The sequence below is a fragment of the Bubalus kerabau genome, chromosome 12, assembly GCF_029407905.1.
Source record: "Bubalus kerabau isolate K-KA32 ecotype Philippines breed swamp buffalo chromosome 12, PCC_UOA_SB_1v2, whole genome shotgun sequence".
Taxonomy (NCBI): domain Eukaryota; kingdom Metazoa; phylum Chordata; class Mammalia; order Artiodactyla; family Bovidae; genus Bubalus; species Bubalus kerabau.
Window position 1 is genome coordinate 29,350,384 of NC_073635.1, and position 24,575 is coordinate 29,374,958.

At 37.9% G+C, this 24,575-nt stretch overlaps 1 protein-coding gene across 17 annotated transcripts in view; it reads right to left on the minus strand.

Annotated features, from left to right (window-relative positions):
- FRY (FRY microtubule binding protein) overlaps window positions 1-24,575 on the minus strand; it is a 428,392-nt gene that overhangs the window by 73,843 nt on the left and 329,974 nt on the right. For all 17 annotated transcript variants that reach the window (XM_055542409.1, XM_055542410.1, XM_055542407.1 and 14 more), the window contains 10 exons: window positions 24,248-24,372; window positions 22,032-22,089; window positions 21,072-21,163; window positions 20,242-20,414; window positions 18,948-19,108; window positions 16,892-17,002; window positions 12,974-13,128; window positions 5,817-5,916; window positions 5,204-5,375; window positions 12-268 (listed from right to left, as the gene is read on the minus strand). In XM_055542409.1, coding sequence (XP_055398384.1) covers window positions 12-268; window positions 5,204-5,375; window positions 5,817-5,916; window positions 12,974-13,128; window positions 16,892-17,002; window positions 18,948-19,108; window positions 20,242-20,414; window positions 21,072-21,163; window positions 22,032-22,089; window positions 24,248-24,372 — 1,404 coding nt within the window. The remainder of the gene's footprint in view (window positions 1-11; window positions 269-5,203; window positions 5,376-5,816; window positions 5,917-12,973; window positions 13,129-16,891; window positions 17,003-18,947; window positions 19,109-20,241; window positions 20,415-21,071; window positions 21,164-22,031; window positions 22,090-24,247; window positions 24,373-24,575) is intronic.

Below are 24,575 nucleotides of genomic sequence, written 5' to 3' on the forward strand. Positions count from 1 at the left end.
TCAGCGCTTACCTTGGCTGTCATGTACATGAGGTTGTTCAGCACCAAGGACGTTGCCTCTGGGGAGCCCCAGCCACTGCCTTTCAGCCCCTGAGAAGCTGTCACGTCTCCCTCGCGGTCCTTGGCATCGTCCTCGGGGCTGCTGGGGCTGGACCCCGGGAGGAGCAGCCTGCTGTCCACCAGCTCGATGTTGTGCAGCCAGGGCAGCAGGTAGGTGAGCATGATCTGACGCCCGTTGGGATGCGTTGTGGGGAAGCGCTGGCTGACCTCTGCAGAGAAGGGCAGAGACCGCGAGCCACGTCATCTCATCAGACTGAACCAAAAGGTGAACAGCTAGCAGAAGTAGTACGTTGGAGCAGACAAAACAGGAATCAGAAGGACATATGCCCAGATCCCAGTTTGTCCACATACTAGCTGCATGAGGCTATGGGTTAGTTACTGGAGTTTTCTGTTCCTCAGTTTCCTCATCTGTAAAATGGGCAAATCAGGTCCCACACTAGTTGATTGTGAAGATTAAAAGACACAATATGCCTGTCATCCAGCAGGCTCTTAATAAACAGCAGTTAGGATTATTATGGGTTTCCCTGGTGACTCAGACAGTAAAGAATCTGCCTGCAATGCAGGAGACCTGAGTTCGATCCCTGGGTCAGGAAGATCCCCTGGAGAAGGGAATGGCTACCCACTCCAGTACTCTTGTCTGGAGAATTCCATGGATGGAGGAGCCTGGCAGGATACAGTCCATGGGGTCACAAAGAGTCGGACAAGACTGAGGGACTAACACTTACTTAGGATTATCATAATAACGACTATTATCTCTCCATTATACCTAAATTTTACAAAGGCCTTGCATGAGCCATGAGCTGTTAAAAAGTAAGCTGCAACCCTCCAGAAGAACAAACCCAGTGTGTGATGTCCCATTTGTGGTGTCCACGAGAAAACTGCTAACTATGTGGAAGGTGTGTGCTTGATGCTGCGCTTTGTCTTATGAAATAAATGAGTCCAAAAGGTACAACTGTATGGCCAGTCTTCTCACCATTACTTCCTCTGATAGCATTTCTGCATTGTTTCACTGGCAGCAGCGTTCGTTTTATGATCTGAATAAGTTTTCTATAGAAACAAAAGCACAGCTTTATATACCTGCTGCAAGCTCTGAAGTCATCTCCTGTTTCTAGTATTTCTGGAAGAATTCGTTTTATCCCAAGGGACATTAGAAAGCTTGGCCTAATGCATCTGTTATCATCCCGCATGGCATGTAATCTCATTTAGAGAGCTCGTGCCTGCTATACAGCAGAACAACACAGACGCCAGGAGATGGTCCACTGTATCCTCGAAACAGAGACTTTAATTGATTTGGCCTTTTTCCTAAAATTACAACTCTTTTATTTTGAAGAATAAGAGTATATTTAATGCTGTGCTACAAGTCAGACATGTTATGCTGTTATATATCACACAGGTCAAAATCTCAAAATTGACTTAATGTCCAAACTTATATGGATGTGATGACTGAAACTATGGACTTTCATGACACATATTCAGATCCCTATAAAAGCACACCACTTATTTAGTCCAATATACCGAACCTTTTCTAGGCGTAAAATGCTCTTCCAGGCAGCATGGAGACAGCAAAGATTAAAGATGTGGTCCTCTCCTGAGGAGGAAGCTCTGAGACTAGCTGCGTCTACAGATAACCCTGGGGCCAGGCAGAAAGTGACGAATGACACAACAGAGGCACAGAGTCCTCTGGGGTTTGATGGAAGAAAATGATTCTGCTTATAAAGATCTGGGGCACTTTGATGTCAAAAGAACCATTTAAACTCTGCTAGAAAGGACTGGGGCAGGGGGAGGTTCCTCGGTGGCTCAGTGGTAAAGAATTTGCCTGCAAACAAAGGAGATGTGAGTTTCACATCGGGTCAGGAAGATCCCCTGGAGAAGGAAATGGCAACCCACTCCAGTATTCTTGCCTGGGAAATCCCACGGACAGAGGAGCCTAGGGGACTATAGTCTATTGGGTCACAAAGAGTCGAACACAACTTAGTGATTAAACAACAGAAACCACTGGGACTTGGGAGAGAAATAAATCTTTCCAATCATAGGGACAACTATTGTAAGACTGTCATCTTTCAACAGTGGTATAAAAAATCTACAGACTTTTTGGAGCAGTAATCGCCTTCTATCATATTACTTATTTATGTAAAACAAGTTTGTATTTATAAATTTCATGTTTATACAATTTATAAGCAATTTCCTTATTGATGCTGTCTACTACATCTTGTCTGTTAGTCATAAGTCCGAGAGGGTAGGGATCTCTGTTTGAGATACCCCATGCTTCCAGATCAGTCGTAAAGAGGTTTTAAAGGGAAAAGAGAGGAAAAAAAAAAAAAAATGCTGTGACATGCAGACATCATTCACCTCTCCAGAAACGAATTAAATAGACTGTAAGACAATGTCAGTGGGATGCTAGATCATTTTCTGGCTGTTTGGACAAGACCTAAATAACTGGCTTGGCTTCTTAACAAGGAATTAAGTCATATGAAACTACAGGCAGTAAAAATCTCACCGCAGGGCTTTTAATAGTAAAGGCAGTATAAACAAAGGCTAGGAATTCATTATAATCTCCTTATTTTTCCATGCCATTTTATAAAAGTTATTTCTCATAAGTTGAAATAGCCAAAAGGTCAATTCTTGACAGAAACTAAGGCTGAACTTGCTTGCAACTCCTTACATGAGCTTCTTTCCTTGTCAAATCTCCTAAACTGTGTCTCTTCTCTCTCTCCAATTGTCAGACTCTCTCCTCTTACCAGCTTCTCCCTTGAAACAAGCTCAAATCTAGCTCCTCCTCTGACTGCATCCACCGTAAGCCCCATCCTCTCTTTCATTGCTTCTTTCTCAGCCAAGCCCCTAAGGTCTGGCTTCTGCTGCTACTTCTCCCTGGAAATGATAGACAGTTACCAATGAACTGTGAAATTCATAGGGTTATCTTCAGACTTTATCCCCCAGGGTCTCACTATTCTGTAGGAGGCTGTGGACCACTCACTCCCTCTACCTAAGTCCTGTCTTCTCTAGGTCTCCATGAAACACACCCTCTAGGTGTTCTCTTTCCATACACATGCCTCCCTTCCCTCTTTGCTCCCTCACCCTTCCTTGGCCTGGTCCTTAAAAGTTGGGGTCCTGGTTTTTTTCTTTCACTCTGTACTCTCTCCATTCGTGACCTCATTTAGTCCTGTGGCTTTGTCCTCAATGGTCTTCCATGAGCCACTACCACTGGGGTTGCCCTCCATACACGAGGGTGTCCAACAGACACCTGAACCCGATAACCCAAACTGATCTGAGTGTGAGCTCATAATCTCTACCTCGCCTGGACCCTCCTCTTCTCGAATCAGCTCTCCAGATGGGGTTACCACTCCCCTACCTCCCAGATAACACACCAGGCACTTCCTCTGTGTGCTCTGCCCATAGCTCTTGACTCTGGTTTCCCCCTCTGCTCTCATGCTCAGGCCCTCATCACATCCTCCTTGGACTGGTGTCGCTGTCTCTCAACTGCTCTCCTCTCTCTAGACAGGATGTTCTGTCATCCATTCACTGCACTACAGGAAGAGTCTTTCTAAAACTTCACTCTGATCTCAACCCCTCTCTCTTCTTGTTTGAAACTGATGAGTGGCTTTCAAAACCCAAGCAGCTTGCTTGAACATCCTCCCCGTTCACAGACTTCTGATGGATTTCAAGGAGCACATATGTAGTCTCTGACCTACAAACTCCTAGGAACACAATAAAGGCTTTCCAAGATTGACTTCTGCCTCTCTGTCCATAACCATCTCAAACTTTCCCCCTTCTCTGCATGTTATATTAGCCAAACCCCCTATATAATCTCTCAAATGCATCATGTTATCTTATACCTCTAAGCCAATGCATACACTATTTCCTTGGCCGGTAATGCTAATCCACTTGCCAACTGCAATGTCAACTATTTATCTGCTTTGCAAATTTCTGCTCTTCTTTCAAACTGCAGCTCAGACATCAACTTCTCTGGGAAGTCTTTCCTGATATTCTTGACCCAATAATTGAGGACTTCTTGATCTTCCATCTCATAGACAGAATGTGCATCTCATACAGAAGTATAATTTTTAGAATTACACTTGCTACACTGTATCACAATCATATGCTTATACACTTTCCTTTATTACTAGATGATGAAACTTTGATGGGAGAGACTGCTTTATTTGCCTCTGTATTTCTAGGATCCAAGCATAGTGCCTGGCATACAGGCAGCACTCAAATCTTGGTCGAAGTGAAGAAAAATAAATGTTAGTTTTCCAAGAAGAAAATTAGTTTATCAAAAAGGTTTTTCTTGAGTCCTCCCACTGTTTCAGGCACAATGCAAGGATATGACCAATCTATCTCAAATAAATGGATTTTCCAGAACATTGTTCACAAAGATTACTTGTAAATTTATGCCCTAAATCAAACTCTCAACAAATTATATATGTAGCAACATTCAAGCTGCAAAATTCCATCAACATCATCACCAAAAAGCAACTGACGGCAATTACTTGTATGAGAAGTAACGTGTGAGAGAGTGTGTGTGTGTGTGTGTGTGTGTGTGTGTGTGTGTGTGTGTGTGTGTGTGTGTGTGGGCACATGCTCAGTCGTGCCTGACTCTTTGTGACCCCATGGACGGTAGCCCACCAGGATTCTCTATCCATGGGATTTCCCAGGCAAGAATACTGGAGTGGGTGCCATTTCCCCCTCCAGGGGATAAGGTTATATCACTCATATTTAATTTCTTGGGGAAATTTTACATACATAGTGATTATGACTCATCTAAGCATCCTCACACTTGTGCTATGTTTGTTTATACCCACACTGTTTTAGATAAACACACTCTTTCATATTTAAGGGCATTCTAGAATTTACTTTTATATGGAACTGAACTTGCACGCGTGCTCAGTCACACAGTCGTGTCCGACTCTTTGCAACCCCATGGACTGAAGTCCACCAGGTTCCTCTGTCCATGGAAATTTCCAGGCAAGAGTACTGGAGCAGTTTGTCATTTCCTACTCCAGGGATAACTGAACTTAGCCCAATGCAATTTTGATTGATGAATTTATTATCAACAATTTTGACTCTCAATTACACTAGAATTTTCAGAGTAAGAATACTTAGGGCAGAAAGGACCACACATGCCATGACTGACTATCTCACGGTACCTGAGAAGAGAGGAAGAGTGAGCTCGGGGTACATCCTGGCCAGCTCGCATGACAAGAAGGCCAGTGACACGCTGTAGAGGGGTGGCAGCGGGCCGTGCGTCCCGTACAGGATACTGCCGGGTCTTTGTTCGGCTACTTTCTTTGAGTACACAAAAAGCTTGGCTTCAAGGATCTAGAAAGAAGTAGGACAGTAGCTTCATGTAAACACATATAAAAATGCGTATTTGTAAAACTGAGATAATATTGTTACCAGTTTTCTACTATGACTTATTAAAATTATACCATTATCATGTGTCCACAATAAAAAAAAAAGAAATATGAAAGGTATAAACAGTATGAAAAAGCATTGGCTGGCTATCTCAAGAGTATTTATATTGAATACAGTTTAGTAATAAAACTAATGAATGCATATTTTAATACTGTATGAAAGGCAAAGCATCAGTTACTGCCTAAGTTTAGAGATAATTAAGTATTATTTTCTCACTCATCATATCCACCAGTGATATGCAGAAATACATGAACGTGTATCAATAAACAGCAATCCAGTGATCAACTACCACTTCCATTTTTTGTGTTCAGGGATGGAAGTTTCTCTGCAGTCAGTGATACATGCCTGCATGAGCTGCATGGAGATTTCATAAATTTCTCTGTTGGTGTCAGAGGCCTTGAACAGAACAAGGTTTAACAGCGTCACTATGTCAAAGGGATAGTTCCTAAAACAAAACAAAACAGTACAGTTTATGGGATAGCCTGACTAGTAACCTTGATAAATCACTACCTCTCAAAATTCTAGACAGCACACTGACCTCAGTCACACTTACTAAGGACATTCCCAAGCCCATTTCACCGTTCCCATCTGTTGTTTATTAGTAGGTGAAGGGAAATTTCTCTGAGGTTAAAACTGAATATTGTCAAATCAGCTCAATGAACACAAAAGTCTACCTATTGCTAATAGATTTTTGATGAAAACCAAGAACAAGAGGAAAAGACAGAAGACAATATGTCTAAACTCAGCAGCTCACTAATTTAAAATATTTTCATTCGATCCGTCTAAATGTATTGAGCACCAAACATCAAACATCTGCAAAGTACTGATGATATTAAGTTAGTCAGGCTGGTGCCCTCTCTTAAAGGAAACTCACAGTTGAGTTAAGGAGACATGTACAGTCTAGTTATGAGGAGGAACCTGGGATTGTCTGTAGATGATACAAAAATCCTGACAAGGGACACTACATCAGACTTGGGGTTAGAGGATACTCTTCCAAGGAGGAAACAAATAAACTGAGTTCTGAAGCACCAGGAGACAGGGGGATTGTTAGCAAGGCCACGGAAGGGGTAACGTGGGGTGCACTCTATGCATAGAGAATAGCTTCTTGAAAGATTATACATGTCAAAATACCCCTCCCCCAGTACACAGGATTTTAAACCTAAATGTGCTTATACTACCTACATGTCCATGTCTCACTGGACAGTGAGGCTCACCTTAGTTTTCTCAGCAGCTGTACAGGGTTCCACAGTATCAAGGGTCTGTCACTCAGTCTCGTCCAACTCTTTGTGACCCCGTGGACTGTAGCCCACCAGGCTGCTCTGTCCATGGGATTTCCCAGGCAAGAATACTGGAGTGGGTTGCCATTTCCTTCTCCAGGAGATCTTCCTGACCTAGGGATCGAACCTAGGTCTCCTGCACTGCAGGGAGATTCTTGACCATCTGAGCCATTGGAGAAGCCCTGCTCTATACTATGGACAAACCATAAATAACCACTCTTATCATGGATGCTGTGCCGCCTAGACCTCCCTTTAGGTCAGAGGTGCTCCATCCTCCCACTACCATGCTGGAGGCTGATCTCTCTGGTTGAATCCTTCTCTGGGAACCGCCTAGACCAAGGTCAGGCACGGTCCCCAGCAGTGCTTCCCGTGGGATTGCTTGAAGTTTCTTTCCACTACCGGGTCCTGTCTCCCTCACTTCCTCACAGACGTTGATCCCAAGGACATTCCCTAATAAATTTCCTGAACTCAAATCTCCACCGCAGGGTTCTATTTCCTGGGAAAGCCAACCTTGGACACACACTGACAGATGTTTAAAGGTTATTTTCATTTTTTTCACTATGATAACTTCGCAAACACCAAATGGGCAAGTATTTCTTTAGAACAGATTTCTAGACAAGGTCATGCAGGGTCCAAGGGCATACTTAAAATTTTGGTAGACACTGCTGCTATACTACTGTCCAAAGTGGTTTTACCAATTAGCACTCTAACATGATTACTTTTCTAGGACTCTAATTTTAAATGAACAAAAATGCACAAGGTTGATGAGAAACTGGGCAAAGCTCCCCAAATGACGGTGGTGAGGATGGTGATGAGCTGTGGGTAATGTTTATGTTATGACATGCTGACTTTGTGCGAGTTACCATACCAAGTCCTTTAACAAGATTTCTGACTTAATCCTCACAACAAGCCTGTGAGGCTTAGAGATTTTAAATTCTCACCCAAGGTCAGGGAGGAGGAGTGGAGCCTGGATTCCATCCCAGATTTGTTTGACTCCCAAGAATTCAAACACTTAACCACTGTGCTGTCCACCTCCTAGACACCCCACAATAGGTCATTTCATGATCAGTCTAATTTAGAATTCTTATGAACTGCAGTATCTGGAAACAAACCTTTCTGTGGAAACAGAAAGGTAAATTTCTTCTGAGCCCTACAGTAGCAGAGATGTCTTACGTACATTGCTGTCTCTGATTCTGGGACTTAATACATATATATTTTTATATAAATAAACATAAGAAACTACTAGGGATCACTGGGGATTTAAAGGCAGGAGAAGAGTAGACAAAGCTGCCCTCTTATGCAGGGTTATGCCCTTAACCATGTAATCAGGGAATTCAATTAGCCACTTAAAACTGAGTTATGGAATTGAAGGGGAACCACACTGAAAGAAGCAATACAGATACAGAAAATGAAAGAAACCCAGAGAAGGAAAAAATCAGAAAGCTCTCCAATGAGTGCAAGAGTACAAATAAAACATCTGTACCTAGACATTTAAAGTAGGCTTAGAAACATAATCTTACATTTTTCAGTATTTAATTATTCAGCATAGATAGTGGAAGGATAAAAGAAAGACAGCTATGATCATACGGAATAAAAATAAAATGGTAAAATAAATATAAAAGGTAGATGTGGTTCAGAAAGTAAATAAGAAATAAAACTGATTTTTTTTTTCCATCTGAAAGAGAGGAAATTTTGAAGAATTTGAGAAATACCCATTACCTCTGGCTTATCTAGAACTAACTGATGAAACTCAAGACAATTTTGAGTTCTTCTAAAGAGAAATGGATTTTACTAGTTGATATGATTACATCATAGCTCTTTGCCTCCAATAGCTGTTGAATAATCATAGTAATAATAATAGTGTTTACAGGGTGCTTACTATGTGCTAGACCTTTGGTCAAGAGATTGTTTTTCTTTAATCCTTACCCTAACCCTGTTACCACTCGTATTTCACAAATGAGTAAGCATTTGAAGTAAGTTGTTCAAGATCACACAGCTTAATGAGAGACAGAGGTAGAATTCAATCTCAAGACATTATGTTTCCAGAGTCCAAATTCCCAAACTCTGTGCTCTGCCGAAATTCTCCAGGTGACACAACCAAATGGGGCCGCACATCACCAGTTAGGGAGGACGACTGGAATTCCTGAAAGACAGGCTTTCAGGCTTTCAAAGAGTTGACTTCTTTGGTAAGAGGTGGATGCTATTCTCTTAAAAAATGTGGGACATTTACTTTTAAGAATTCAAGTTTTGAAGTAAGTCAGAAAGAGAAAGACAAACACTATATTAACACATATATATGGAATTTAGAAAGATGATACTGACAATCCTACACGCAAGGCAGCAAAGGAGACACAGACGTAAAGAACAGACTTTTGGACTCTGTGGGAAAAGGCAAGGGTGGGATGATGTGAGAGTGGCATTGAAACATGTGTATTACCATATGTAAAATAGCTGACCAGCAAGCTTGATACATAACGCAGGGTACTCAAAGCTGGTGCTCTGGGACAACCCAGAGGGATGGGATGGGGAAGGACGTGGGAGGGGGGTTCAGAACGGGGAGGGCACATGTACATTTGTGGCTTATTCATGTTGATAGATGGCAAAAACCATCACAATATTGTAATTATCCTCCAATTAAAATAAATAAATTAAAAAAAAACTTGATTAAAAAAATAATTCAAGTTTGCTGTACCTGATTTAAATTAGGAAAGACTTATAGTTAAGGCAAGACAGGCATATAAACAACAATGACAATAAAAACCACCTCCAAAAATAAACCCAACATAATTCTTTAAACCTCATGCGAAGAGTTGACTCATTGGAAAAGACCCTGATGCTGGGAGGGATTGGGGGCAGGAGGAGAAGGGGACAACAGAGGATGAGATGGCTGGATGGCATCACTGACTCGATGGACATGAGTTTGAGTGAACTCCGGGAGATGGTGATGGACAGGGAAGCCTGGCATGCTGCGATTCATGGGGTTGCAAAGAGTCAGACACGACTGAGCAACTGAACTGAACTGAATTCTTTAAAAATTAAAACTTTGATCTTGTATATACTTCTAAAACATCTATTAAATATATTTGAGGAGTATTCTGGAGAATAAGAGTGAAAACAATGAATTCTTAAGTATTTAATTAAAACTGAAGAGAATTCTGCTGAATTAAGCCAGTGATTGGAAGTGGTCTATACTTTTAATAGAGAGCACATTATTTACCTTGGTTGACAACCTTGAAAAGCCATTTAGTCTCTTTCTCAATTTCCTAATCTGTTCTAAAGTGATATAATTTGGAATTGATGGAAAACTTAATGAGAACACACACAGGAGCCAGTTATTGGAACTAATGCTGCCTGACAGGTGAACTATTGTCTTTTGTGCTGAATTATAGTACTGAGCTGCATTTAATAGCTCTTACTCAAATATGAACCATATCATGAAAAAGCCTTCAAAACTAATATCAGTTTTACCATCACTTTCTACTTTTATCTTCACTTTCCCTGGTCTTATTGACGTTCCACTCCGACTTCCAAATCTCTCAACGTCAGCAGAGTCAGACTGTATTATAATTACAGTTATAATTTTGACTGGAGGCCAGCAAGCTCACAACACACACACACATTTATAGAAATAAAAGGAACTGAAAAGAATGCGGAGAACCATTTTTTCCTACTGTCACAGCTGTCGAATATAAAGATTTATATACTAGCTATGTAAAAATTCTAAAGGCAGAAAATTTTCATCTACATTTTTAAAATGTTAAATCCTTTAGGTATTTTAAAGTCAATTACAAGTGGTTCCTTAATAAATGAATCTACCTATAAGTTGTCATATTCCTACAAAAATACAGCGAATATTCGATCATATATTGTAAATAAAGTAATTATTATATATATTATATAGTAATTATTATATATAATACATAGTAATTATTATATATGCTATGCTAAGTCACTTCAGTCGTGTCCGACTCTGTGCAACCCCGTAGACGGCAGCCCACCAGGCTCCCCTGTCCCTGGGATTCTCCAGGCAAGAACACTGGAGTGGGTTGCCATTTCCTTTTCCAATGCATGAAAGTGAAAAGTAAAAGTGAAGTCGCTCAGTCATATCTGACTCTTAGCGACCAATGGTCTGCAGCTTACCAGGCTCCGCCATCCATGGGATTTTCCAGGCAAGAGTACTGGAGTGGGGTGACATTGCCTTCTCCGATTATTATATATAATATATAGTAATTGTTATATATATACTAAAATAAAGTAATTACAGGAAGAATTCTTTGCTTTAGAGTATGTCTTGTAGGAGTTACTGTTCAGATACCTTGTTTCAAGAATTTAAAACATGATCTAGTTTGTGTGTGACTTTTCAGGAACAGATTATTTCATAAGTGATTTGGGTGTTTTTTTTTTAGAAGTAAACTTACAGAAGACAAGTCTAAAACACCAGAAGTGCTTTTGAAAAAAATACTGAAAACCTAAGGGCAAAGTTGCTCAAACAAATCTGGAGACTTATCTAAACTACAAAGACTGACAATTTATGGGAAAAGAGAACAAATTCAGGCCACAGCTGAACCCTGAAATTCTGAACATCCCTGTGCTGAGAAATGACAAGTGCTGGTCACTGTCTTAGCAGAGAGGTCACAGCCATGGCAGCATCTGGCCCTGACCTTCCCTCAGAATAGATGTGTAAGCTGATAGGCAATATTTGTTTAAGAAACCAAAATATTTTAGGATGCTATCTTTCAAAACCTACTCTAAACACAGAGAGCTTTATAACCTAATATTTTTGTGACTGGGATATTATTGAAATTGAGACTATATTGCTAAATTCATAAAAACATTTATTTGTGCTCCCTAAAAAAAATCTAGATTTATTCAGAGGAATGCACTGTGATATTTTATGAGATGGCTATGCAATGAAATAAATTTGACTGAGACAGTTCAAACCAAGTTCACTGGGAGAAGGGCAGCAAAGAGAGGAAACTTTTATTCCTCTTACTTTTGTCAGATGAACTTATGGTCCAAGTCATAGATTCTAAATATGTTCTTTAAAATCAAAGAGCAGAAATTTGTTTTTAGAATGTTGAAATACCTGAAAGTAAAACAATTCTCCAGAGAAAGAGACTTTTATTTAAAAAAATGTTATTTTGTTAATATCCTATAGGATAAATGTCATTTATTTAGTATTGCTGACATCAAGAAATAAACCGACGGAAAATCAGACAGTTTAGATTATCATCTGATATGACTTTTATGGAAATTAAAATCTGTGTATAATAAAAATTTTACTACTAAGATTATGGAAGATGAATGCTTTAGACATGAAACGTTATCTACCATCTTCATAAAAGAAAAATACTAAAGAGAAACTTGTCTCTTTAAATAGCATGTTCATTTTAGGTTTATTGAAAGTAGATGTCTTCTAAAATTCTGTTCTTATTAATTTAGAACCATAAAAGATTGGAATTTAAAATGAATTTACTTTTATTCCCTTTATCGGGTAGCTCAGGATAGCTATTTAAAATGCCATATTTAATTAAAAGGGACAATTAACAGTCTATATGAGTCCTTTCAAAAATAAAGGTCGGCTTGCCGTCTTTCCATTTGTAATACATAATAAGCTCTATCTTGGGAAGAGCTGTTGTAATCTTGGGAGTCTTTATTAACCCTTTCATCTTAGCTATGAAATTATTTCAATAAACTGTAGAGATGAACGACTCTGCTGAATGACTGATTTACATAGCAAAGGCAGTGTTTTTAAAAGCATAATCTCTGGAATCCCAGGAGACACATATTTTTTTTTTTCCCTCTTCTTCCTTTCTCAAGTTTTGAACAAGACAGATTTAATGTTTTTAGGTTGCTTCCTGAGTTTAGTTTGGTCTCAAAATGGCTGAAGGGCTTATAGTTCATACTTGTCACAAATATTTCTAGAAATTCCTTAAACAAAATATATAATAATACCTCATTATAAATTTCCAGGCTACTAAAAAAGAAGGGTGGTTGAACTACAAACCATTCTCCTGGTAGAATGAAAACTCAATGTAGCTGTGAACTTAGAACAGTCTATCTTCTGGGGAAGGATAGGCCATTTCTATTTCCTTAGAATTTACTCCACTTGGATGTCTGCAAAAACAATCAGCTCTCAATTCTCAATCAGTTCTCATTATGATGAAGGGCAACCTTAATCTGTAGTTGTCAGTGACCAGTAGCTTCCAGTTAAAGAATCCATACCTGCTTCCACACACAGTAGCTATGGCTTTGAAACAACCAGACGCAAGTTGGTAGGAACCAGTGTAGCATCGGTCAATCGCCCAGTTGAAAAGATTTATTTGGTCAGGATTTAGTTCCAGTAGCAAGACGACAACCTCACAGCCAAGTTGATGAACCTGAATACATGGAGAAAAGCAATCCCTCATGTTTAATGAAATACTATTCTAGGAAAGACACAACAACAGAGCTTAGTGAATGTAAATTGGGCCAAAGGAAAGGGAAGACTGAACATCCATCTTGATTAATTTTTATTCCACAAAAAGGTCTTTAAAAGGATGCAATATTGGAACTGGAAATTGAAATGTATAAACTAAATTTGAGTCACTGTCAGTCTATCATACAGGGTCCACTCATTCTCTATTTTTAACTCTGAAAAGGTGACAGAGACTTCATCGGCAAATATTTAATACTTGAAAATATTTGCTTAAAATATTTTTGAACAATATATGTATTTGGTTTATAAAATTAAATATATAAAAGGAAAGCCTTTATGCATACAAAATCTTTTATGGAAAAAGATCAGAGGAGTATGTTTATTAGGCTTGATTACTAAATACACTGTGTGCACCTTAGCTGACAATCTTTGAGAAAGACATATGCTATCAATAAACACTTTTAAATCAGACTTTCATATGAAAAGATCATCATGCTAAATAGAACAGGATCATTAACTGATGATTCTTGAAGCTACTGTTAAATACTGGATGGTCACATTCATCCAGGACAAGCCTGGTGTCTGGGGGCTATTTTCCCCTCAGAAAATAACATTTTCCCACTTCTTGCTGAAGTTATTTATTCTCCCATCCATAGCAATCATATTGGGGAAGGAAAAATAATGACTTGTTTGTTCTTATGTTATAGGGTATGGGCTCAGAACTTTACTGTATATGAAAATTACTTAAAAAAAATTTTTTTTTTATTGGTGCATAGTCGGGAAAAGAAAGTAAAAGTGAAAGTTGCTCAGTCGTGTCCAGCTCTTTGTGACCCCATGGACTGTCGCCCTCCAGGCTCCTCTGTGCATGGGATTCTCCAGGCAAGAATACTGCAGTGAGTTGCCATTCCCTTCTCTAAGGGATCTTTCCAACCCGGGTCTCCTGCATTGCAGGCAGATTCTTTACCATCTGAGCCACCAGGGAAGCCCTCCTCAAGAATAACCATTCTCCTGATTTCTGGGCTCTCCAAGTGACGCAGTGGTAAAGAATCTGCCTGCCAGTTCAGGAGACACAAAAGACATGGGTTCAGTCCCTGGGTTGGGAAGATCCCCTGGAGTAGGAAATGGCAACTTGCTCCAATATTCTTCCCTGGAGAATTCCATGGACAGAGGACCTGGAAGGTGACAGTCCATGGGGTCACAAAGAATCAGACACAACTGAGCACAGCATCCTGATTTCTACCACCACTGAATAGTTGGAGCTGTGTGAACTCCATCTAAATGGAATTATGGTATTAATATGTAATATACATAATTTTGTGTCTTTCACTCAATTTATGTTTAAAAGGCATCTACATTTATTTGTTTTCATTGTTGCATAATATTCTAATTCATGATTGCTCCACAATTTATTCATTCTACTACTGATGAACATCTGGGTTGTTCCAGCTCTTGACTTCGTAATACTGCTTTAAATATTTCTGTATATGTCTTACATTGCATGTACTGGATAATCTCTTTTGTAAAGTGCTTGTTTAATTCTCTGGTTCCTTTTTTTTTTTTAATGAGTGTCTTTACCGTGTTTATTTGTAGAGGTCCTTTATATATTCCAGATAAGAACTCTGTTGGCTCCATGTTACAAATATCTTCTTTTACTCTACAACCAGCCCATTTACACTCTTAATGGTGTCTTTTGGTGAAGAGAAGTTATTAACTTCCTGATGTCTTTCCTGATGGTTAGTAATTTTTGCATCTTGTTTAAGAAATCTTTCCCTAACTCCAGGGATTACATTATCCTATTTTATTTTCTAGAAACTTGAATTTTTCAGCTTTCACATTTAAATCCACAAACACTTTTTTCCCATTTTTATCTTACGTTGGCACACAGTTCAGTAACAGTGCTGTGTCAGTTCAGGTGTACAGCAGGGTGACACATTTACACATGTGTCTATTCTTCCTCAAATTCTTTTCCCATTTGGGTTGTTACACAGTATTGAGCAGAGTTCCCTGTGCTATACTATAGGTCCTTGTTGGTTATCTATTTTAAGTATAGCAGTGTATACATGTTAATCCCAAACTCCCAAGCTATCCCTCCCTGCAACTCTTCCCCACTGGTAACTGTAAATTCATTCTTTAAGTCTGTGCATCTGTTTCTGTACAAACTGTTTCTTCTTTTTTACTTCTGCTATCTTATTTTTTCTTTTCTAATCCATTGGCTATGATCTTTAGTATAATGTTGATGGAAGTAGTGAATGTGGGCTTCCTGGGTCATTCAAATCTCAGACAACACTTTCAATATTCACTATTTAGTGCAATGTTTACTATAGGTTTTTTTTTTTTAAGATACCCTTTATCAAACTAAGTTCTTTTCTATTCTTTGTTTCATTAGGAATTGCCCTCATGAATGAATGTAGAATTTTATTAAATGCTCTTTCTGCATCTTATTAAGATGATCAGAAGATACTTCCTTCCTGAGACTTTATTAATATAATTAATATACAAATGAATTGAAGAACATTTGAATATTAAAACAATCTTGCAGTTCTTGAATAATCTCAACTTGATCATGAGGAATCCTCTTTTTAACATACACTGAATTCAATTTTTTAATATTTTGCTTAAAGTTTCTATATCTATGTTCAAGAATGAATTTGCCTTTTAGTTGTCTTTATTATTAAATCCTTGTCATGTTTTAGTATGAAGATTATGTGGGTCTCATAAAATATATCCAGATGTGTTTCCTTTCTATATGTTTTCTCCTTAAGGATTTGTATTAAATCTTTGCAATCTGTTTCTTAAGTGTTGAATTAATCCATAATGTCAACTGGTCCTAAAGTTGTCTTTGTGGGAACACTCTCACTTATAGATTAAATTTCTTTGCTACTTATCTGACTATTCAGATTTTCCATTTGTGCTGTGTTTTCTAGACACTTGTCTATTTTATCTAGAATGTCAAGTTTATTGGCACAAAGATGTTTATATGTTGCCTTATTTTTAGCATCTGTGGCATGTGTAGTAATGACCCTTTACATTTCTGAGGTTGATTGACACATGTCTTATCTTTTCTGATCAGACTTCCCAGATTTACCAATTTTATTAGTCTTAACAAATTCAAGTTTTTGATTTAAATGTGCATTTCTAGTAATTTTTCCTCTTTAATTAATTTGTACTCTTATCTCTATTATTTCCTTCAGTGTGCTTTTTTTGAGTGTGATATGCTTTTTCTAACTTCATGAAAGGGATACTTAGGTGACTGACCTCAGTATTTTTTCTTTCCAATATATGATTCATCCTAAGCAAGGCCTTATTTACAACCCACACGTTTAGTAAGTAGTGTTTTCATTGTTCTTCAGTTAAAAATATTTTTCTTTCTATTTTTATGTATTCTTTAAATCACTGTATCTGGAAGAGTATGTCTTAACTATCTTTATTATCTATTACTAGCTTAGTGTCACTGTGATTAGAGAATACAGCCTGTGTCATTTCAATCGTTTGAACTTTGTGGAGACTTGCTTTATGGCCTGGTTTATGGTCAACTTTGGTAAATGTTACTATGTTTTTTATTCTGATGCATCATAGTGTAATGTAAGCAACAAACAAGCCTACACTTCTGTGGCTAATGTGTGAAGAGACTGTGTTGTGAACAATGCTTAGACATGTCAGTACCAACCAAACCAAGATGAAACAATCAAGACATTTAGAACAATGTATTTTTGGCTAGTACTTACTCGTAAATCTTGACAAGCCAGAATGTTGTCAAGCCACTTGTATAGGTAGCCATCTGGGGAAAGGCCCACGTTGTCAAACACTGGGCCACAGCACAACACTGCTGACATTGCCTGAAAACAAAACAGAACACAACCTCCAAATGAGTCCTGCATGACTGAATGATACGCAATTGACTTTAAAACACATACTACCAGATTATAAACGACAAGGGTCTTTTAGAGCAATGCCAACCCACTCCAGTACTCTTGCCTGGAAAATCCCATGGATGGAGGAGCCTGGTGGGCTGCAGTCCATGGGGTTGCTAGGAGTCGGACACGACTGAGCGACTTCACTTTCACTTTTCACTTTCATGCATTGGAGAAGGAAATGGCAACCCACTCCAGTGTTCTTGCCTGGAGAATCCCAGGGATGGGGGAGCCTGGTGGGCTGCCGTCTATGGGGTCGCGCAGAGTTGGACACGACGGAAGCGACTTAGCAGCAGCAGCAGCTTTTAAAGCAGTTATGTCTACAAGATTTTAAAGTATTCCTTAGTAGATTCAATTAAAAAAATGCCAGATCGCCAATTTTGTCTCTTTTTACGACAGTCAAAACCCGTAAATTGAACTCTGTAGACATGTACTTTTATAATAAATCTTTATAATGTATGGCTGAGATATTCAAAACAAAATGACCATTTCACAGGATTTAAAATAAGCTTACCTTCAGTGATTTCAAGTGAATGAATTCTGCCTATGATAAATATAGCTTTTCAAATTTCATTTTGATGACAAATATTTGACTAATACACTGAACTCAGAAACTTAACAAATATTTGACTAATGCACTAAACTGGCAAGCTATGACAAATGTAGAAATAGATAACTATGATTTTAATCAAAGCTAAAGAAAATGAAGAATATAAACTTTAGTTCCTTTGAGGTGGGGAGAAAGCAAGAGAAGGGAAGATCTTTTTTTTAATGAAAACTTTTTATCTTATATTAAGCTAGTCAATTAACAATGTTGTGATAGTTTCAGGTAGATAGCAAAGGGACTCAGCCATCCAGAGAAGGGAAGACCTTGATTTACTATCTAATCAATAGGTCCAAATGACTGTCAGGGCCATGGCTTATATTAGCTCCACTGAGGCAAAGGTGAATTTGACAGTTAGCAACTTCTGACATGTATGACACAGTCAACATACAATTAGTTTTCTAAAGGAAATTAAGCTGTAAGGAATCATGGTTCTGAAATTTTTCAACAGTCCTGGTAGTGTAGAAGCTTATTTCTGTGAGTCTTCTAGGATGGCAGGAGATTAAAAAGAGAATGCAGCCCTTCACAGGTTTTAAACATGAGGATATATATCTATATCCATACACATTTTAAGTTGGAAGTTAATTGGCAAGGCAGCTACTTAAAGTGAAAGTCACTCAGTTATGTCCGACTCTTTGCAACCCCATGGACTACACAGTCCATGGAATTCTCCAGGCCAGAATACTGGAGTGGGTAGCTGTTCCCTTCTCCAGGGGATCTTCCCAGCCCAGGAATCAAACCCAGGTCTCCCGCATTGCAGGCAGATTCTTTACCAGCTGAGCCACAAGGGAAGCCCAAGGATACTAGAGTGGGTAGCCTATCCCTTCGCCAGTGGATCTTTCTGACCCAGGAATTGAACCAGGGTCTTCTGCATTGCAGGCAAATTCTTTACCAACTGAACTATCAGGTAAAAATAAGCAAAAACTAAGGTTTTCATACAGTAGAAATCTTTAGATAAAAATGGAACCTTGGAAAATTTCTGCATTTTGAAATTATGAGCAAAATTGGAATATTTACATGGTTAACAGCGATCTCTATTTTGTTCATGTGCACATATTTTAGAATGTATAGCGTGTATAGATATTTAGAATGTATAGAGTGAAGTTATGTACTTATATAGGTGTATATACTTGATTTTTTTTGCATGTGTGTTTGTATTTTACCATGTCATACAATATTATTTTTTTTACCCTTATGTAAGACATGGTTGTTTAAGGAAAGAGATCATCAATCTGAAAAGTCCTTCACGAGGCAAAGGTGACCTACCTTTAACGCACAATACTGGTATCTTGTAATCTGATGATTTCTGTCACTGTAACGATCCAGGGGCGTGAACATAATGCTGAAGGGTCCTGCCCACTGGCTAAATAAGATGAAAAGATGATGCCTCAGGCTTTGCTGAGGGAAGAGAAATCTTCGGTGGTGAACTAGAGAGAAAACACAGGCTAAGAGTCTACTATACTGAAAAATACAGTGAATACAGTTGACATCGCTATTAAGCATGATTCTTAAGTTTTGGGGAAAGGAGCAATTTCCTTTTCTAACTCAAGATTTCTTTAGGTAATGAAATATGGATTTAAAAAGTCAAGCCTATTTTTCTTTCCTCTCCTAATGTGTCAGTCAACAGCATCTTGTCTCAGAGCAGGAAAACAGAAAATGGATTCCCAGACACTGTTTTCTAAGTAACGTCTAGAAAAACTGCAACACCTTCCACTCAGCTACTCCTTACACAGTAAATGTTCTCTTAACTGCTGCTGTGTCTTTAGGAAGAACTGTAAAATACTATGTGTAGACTGTCTATTTCAAACAAAAATTCCTTAACTGGAATTTAAGTTAAAGGAAGTTAAATCATAATTTAGGGTCATCAAAAATGAGGAGAATTGGTAATAAAGTTTTACAACATCATAATGTTAAATCATAATGAAAAAGCAGAACAGATGATTTTCAGCTTTTTATAATTATGTCACAAAATTTTAATGACAGTAATCTATTTTTACACCAAACTATTTTTATTCTCTTTTGCTTCTATTAGACGAAAATGCTTTAGATCCACTTTGTTCTATGAAAAAAATAACATAATATAATCATATTATTATAATTTTAATATTAATACAATAATAAATAATATAATTTATTAACATATATAGAATTCAATATAATGTGTGGATTGGATAGAATTAAGAGCAGAAATATTGCTGAGATTATATGTTCACAGATGAGCAGAACAAGAATGAAAAAAATAAAGCCTCTGTGAATGTTCCCTTTGAATTACTTTCTTCCTATAGAAATCACACAGGTTCATTTTCAGATGTGAACCAAAACAAAGAATAGAAATAATCATGAGCACAAAGCCAAATGCAATTCCTGTTGTTCCCCTTCCAACTCTGTGCTGCGTGTCCACAGTCTGTTCAAGCATATCTTCAAGTATTTCCAAACATATAAATGAACCCATCCCAGACCTGCACACAGGCCAGTAGGTTCAGAGAGGAAAACACGGCAATGAGTACCACAAATGTCACTTCAAGCATGAAAGGTCATCTGCAGTGATGCATCGCTGTACCTGGAACACGCTGAATCAAGTTGGCAACCATGGCACTAAAATGTGCCCGGATATCTTTAAGAATTTCCACTTCTTTATCATTTTCAGCTTCTAAGAGCATGCGGGTCAGGTCCACGTATTCTAAGAACAAAGCTCCAAGGGCTAAAGTGTCCCGTTCTAAGGCTCCATTGGTGCTGGAACAAAAGGAAATGAAACTTTTAGATGATTAGTCGTTGATGTCAAAGTAGTATATGCTTCACAGAAAATAAGGTTCACTGTCAGAACTCACATGCTAAATTTGTTCTTGATGTATATGCAGTGTATATGAAAAAAAACAAGCTCTTTTGGACCTTTCTAAGTAAAAGTTAAAGGTCGTGTGTGTGTGTGTGTGTGTGTGTATATATATATATAAAATAAAGAACAGCTAGCGGGAAGCTGCTGTGTAGCACAGGGAGCTGAGCTTGGTGCTCTGTGATGACTGAGATGGATGGGATGCGGGAGGGGTGGGAGGCTCAAGAGGGAAGGGATGTATGTGCAGTATAGCTGATTCGCTTCATTATATAGCAGAAACTAACACAACAATGTAAAGTAATTACCCTCCAATTAAAAAAAAATCCTTTGATAAACCATAATGGAAAATAATATTAAGAAAAAGAATGTGTGTGTGTGTATATATGTATAACCAAATCACTTCACTATACAATAGGAATTAACAACATTGTAAATCACCTATACCTCAATAAAAATAAGAAAAAAAGAAAAGAGAAAGGAAAAATAAAAAAAACATAACAAAACGGGCAAACACATCAGTTTAATGAGCAGAGTTCAGCTCAGTATAATTTCCCTCCTACCTGTCACTTATGACACCAGCATCAGCCAGAAGTTCAAAAATTCGAAGCAGTTGTAGCCTTAACAAGTCTCGCCGTTCTCGGCGTTTTTTGTTCTGTTTAGGAAGAGGTAATATCACTTATAAATGTGGACACAATAATGTCAACTCTGCTTTAAAAAAGAAAGATGTAATCTAGTCATTTTTAATTTTCTAAACACAAAAGACAAAAAAGTACTTTTTTTGCTACCTAATCCTTAGAGAAATGCTTGTTATCACAAGCTATAGAGAAACAGATCACAAGTGGGTCAGTAAATGTCTGAGCTGGAAATGTTCAGAGTCAACAAGCCTCATTTCCTGGAGGCTCCCCGACACTGCTGAAAAACTAAAGCATCAGAAAAAAGTGGAAAAGCACTCTAGACACTAACAGTCGCGCCAAATCTGGTAACACTGTTCTTGTGCAAACTGCCGGGCTTCCGCTGCTGCTTGTATCTTATCTACTACATGGGAAGCTTCTCTTTTAGTCTTACTCGGTTTAATTTCTAATTCTGCTGCATTATAAGTTTATCCTTTTCAGAGTTCACTTCAGGGAAGATAATGTTGAAGAAAGAGCTTTATACACTAGAGGAAACAAATAATGTTCCTGGTTTCTCAGCTCCTTGTAAAAAAAAAAAATTAACCGACTAAAACCCAAAATTCAATCTTAAAACTTTTGCAAAAAGACTATAATATTTTAACATACACATGATTATTTAGGTTCCTTTTCTTTCACAAGCTTAGGACTTAAAATCTTTTAAAGTTGGACCCAGATTATACTAAATACTCTAAGAAAAAATGAAAATAACCAACGTTAAAATAGTAAGATTCGTTGTTAAAAGCATGTTAATATGTTCGTACTCTTGACAGCAAACCACTGGGTATGGTTTAAATTCACACTACTGTCCAGATAAACCAAGGCATTAATTATTTAAATTCAAAATCTTACCTCTGGCCTTCGTTCCAGAGCCTCTTTCATTAATGGATGAAGTTCTTCTACCAATTCTCTATGAATGAAAAAGTCAGCATTTAGAATTCATTATTAATTGACACCAACTTTGTCACAATATATAGCCATTCAATACTCCCAAATCTGCTTTTTAAACTTGCTTCTGACATCAAAATCTCCCCTGCCTTCCATTTCCCTGTCATGTGGTGAGCTAGAAACAGGCAGTGGCCTGCACTTTGTATAACCAGTCTTACCCCAGTGCTATGTGTATAATTTGGACTCACTACACATTTGTGGACTTGATTTTGATAATATTCTGGAGACTCTATGGCAAAAACCTCTACCTGAACAATTAAGTCAACAATATTTTGTGTTTACTAAATTCAAAGCACTTTCTCACAGGCTGTGGGAATGAAGATTAATAAATTTTTTAATTCAATTAGAGCAAAAGAAACAGATGTGATGACTATGGTGCCACTTTTGGAATCTGTGCTCAGGGGGCTGTCTTAAGAGTTCATTTTAAAATGAGGTCTTTTGGGAATTTCAGAGATAAACTCTTTTATTTGAGCTAGATGATGAATGCACATTTTGGCAAGTATTTCAATATTGAGGGTCGCATCAAAACCTTTTCTCTTGTGTAGTAAAAGTAAACAAATTTTTTCATATCGATACATGTCTGATATTACATGTATACACTTCCATCTGTTCCCATTTGATCAAATGCTCAGCTTTATACCCACTAATCAGCTGTTGTCTTTAGAAACTAACTTCTGAACTGCTTTGTCATAACAGACAGCATTAGGAGGTCTAGCCTGTGGCTAGGTACTTTGTCCATAATCTGCTCTATGTTTGAAAAATCTTGTATTTTCTGGCAGAATATTTTGTACCATTATTAAACACAGGGAAATCCAAGGAAGGTAAACTATGGCATTCTCTCCTGACAAAAAGAAATCCTGCATCTCATTCCAGATTCCTCCAATACAGATGCTAGAATTTCTCCATCAAAGAAATGGAAATAACACTAATCGAGTCAGTGTTACTAAATAACACGAACAGTCTCCTCATCTAATAGCAATCTTTATGAAACATTTACTATGTACATTTTTACATTTAATGCCCTCAATAAATCTGTACGATAGATTCTATAATTATACCAGTTTTTTAAAATTAGGGAGATATAATTTATTTTTATTTATTGTAACAATTTTACCAGTAAGGGCACTGAGACATTGATTTTTCTACATCCAGGTGGCTGGTAAATTGCATCATCTTTCCTGTTCCTAGGAATACTGAGAGGGTAAGATGTGCAAAAGAGCCTTAGGTTCTTTGAGAAAGACATTAGGTGATTGTTTTTACTATCCTCTTGTAATATTTCTATATGATGCATTGTCTTAACTAATCAATCAATAAGTAGTAAAACACTGGTTAACTGGCACTCAAATAGTCAGAACTCAGTTACATTTTTAAAGGATAAAATTCGAGTGTATACTGTAACATATTTTTCAGTCGCTCCTAAAATGTCTCATTAATCTTTATTTTTCCAATAAATTTCTCACAGATGCTTGGAGCTTTCCATTTTCTGTGTACATCAAAAACTAAGATTTTTTTTTTTGTCCTTATAGGCTTTTATTGCCAAATAAAATTATGAGAGGCAGCCTAAACTAACATTTTATGAGGATTCTTTGAAAATGCTTTGACACTGCCTTAGATGAAATGGTTATTGGATTAGAGGAATCCAGACATGAGACATGGCGGTTCTCTTAAGGCAGACACATCATCTTACAGAAAGACTAGCATGTGTGACATGTCACAGACACCCCTGAAAATACTCTGTCGATGATCAACCTTTGAGAGTCTGTTGTTTGAGTGGCTGATGAGCAGACTCTCACTATTTTGATGTTACGGCCTCTGAACAATCTAGCTAACTGGGGACTGACACTGACTTCATTAAAAGTTTAAACTTCATTTAAAGTTATCTAAAATAAAGCCTGTATGTGAGAGAACATCTGAAAGGTAAAATCAGAGTTGCAATGACTGAAAGTGAAATTTGAGGCAATCGCAATGTCACATGCATGAAAACCCACGAGGACATAAAGGGAACTGTGCAAAGCCTGCAGCCTCTCCAGGCACACACCAACACGCAAACTCAAACTTGAATTGGAAGCAGTAACTATGAGAGCAGGAGTATATACAAATTCAGAACAAGATTACCGTACCTGAAGACAAGGGAATTTGTCCTTCCAAATCCTAAAACTAAGGATTCTGTGATCTCAATGCCCTCAAGTCTCATCAAAGGCACCAACTGCTTTAACAGAACGCCCACCGATGGGGTGCCTATGGCCTGAAACAAGTTGATGAAAAGTGAAAAAGAGGTAACATGATAACTGAGGCTTCCTTTAACCAAATGATGATTCCATTGTAACAGTTTTCAAGTACTGAACCACATCCCAAGGCACTGCCATCGTTTCAGGAAAAAAAACACGAAAATTTAAAAACAACACAATGAATGCAATTTTCACCTGGAACATAAAATCTAAGAACATT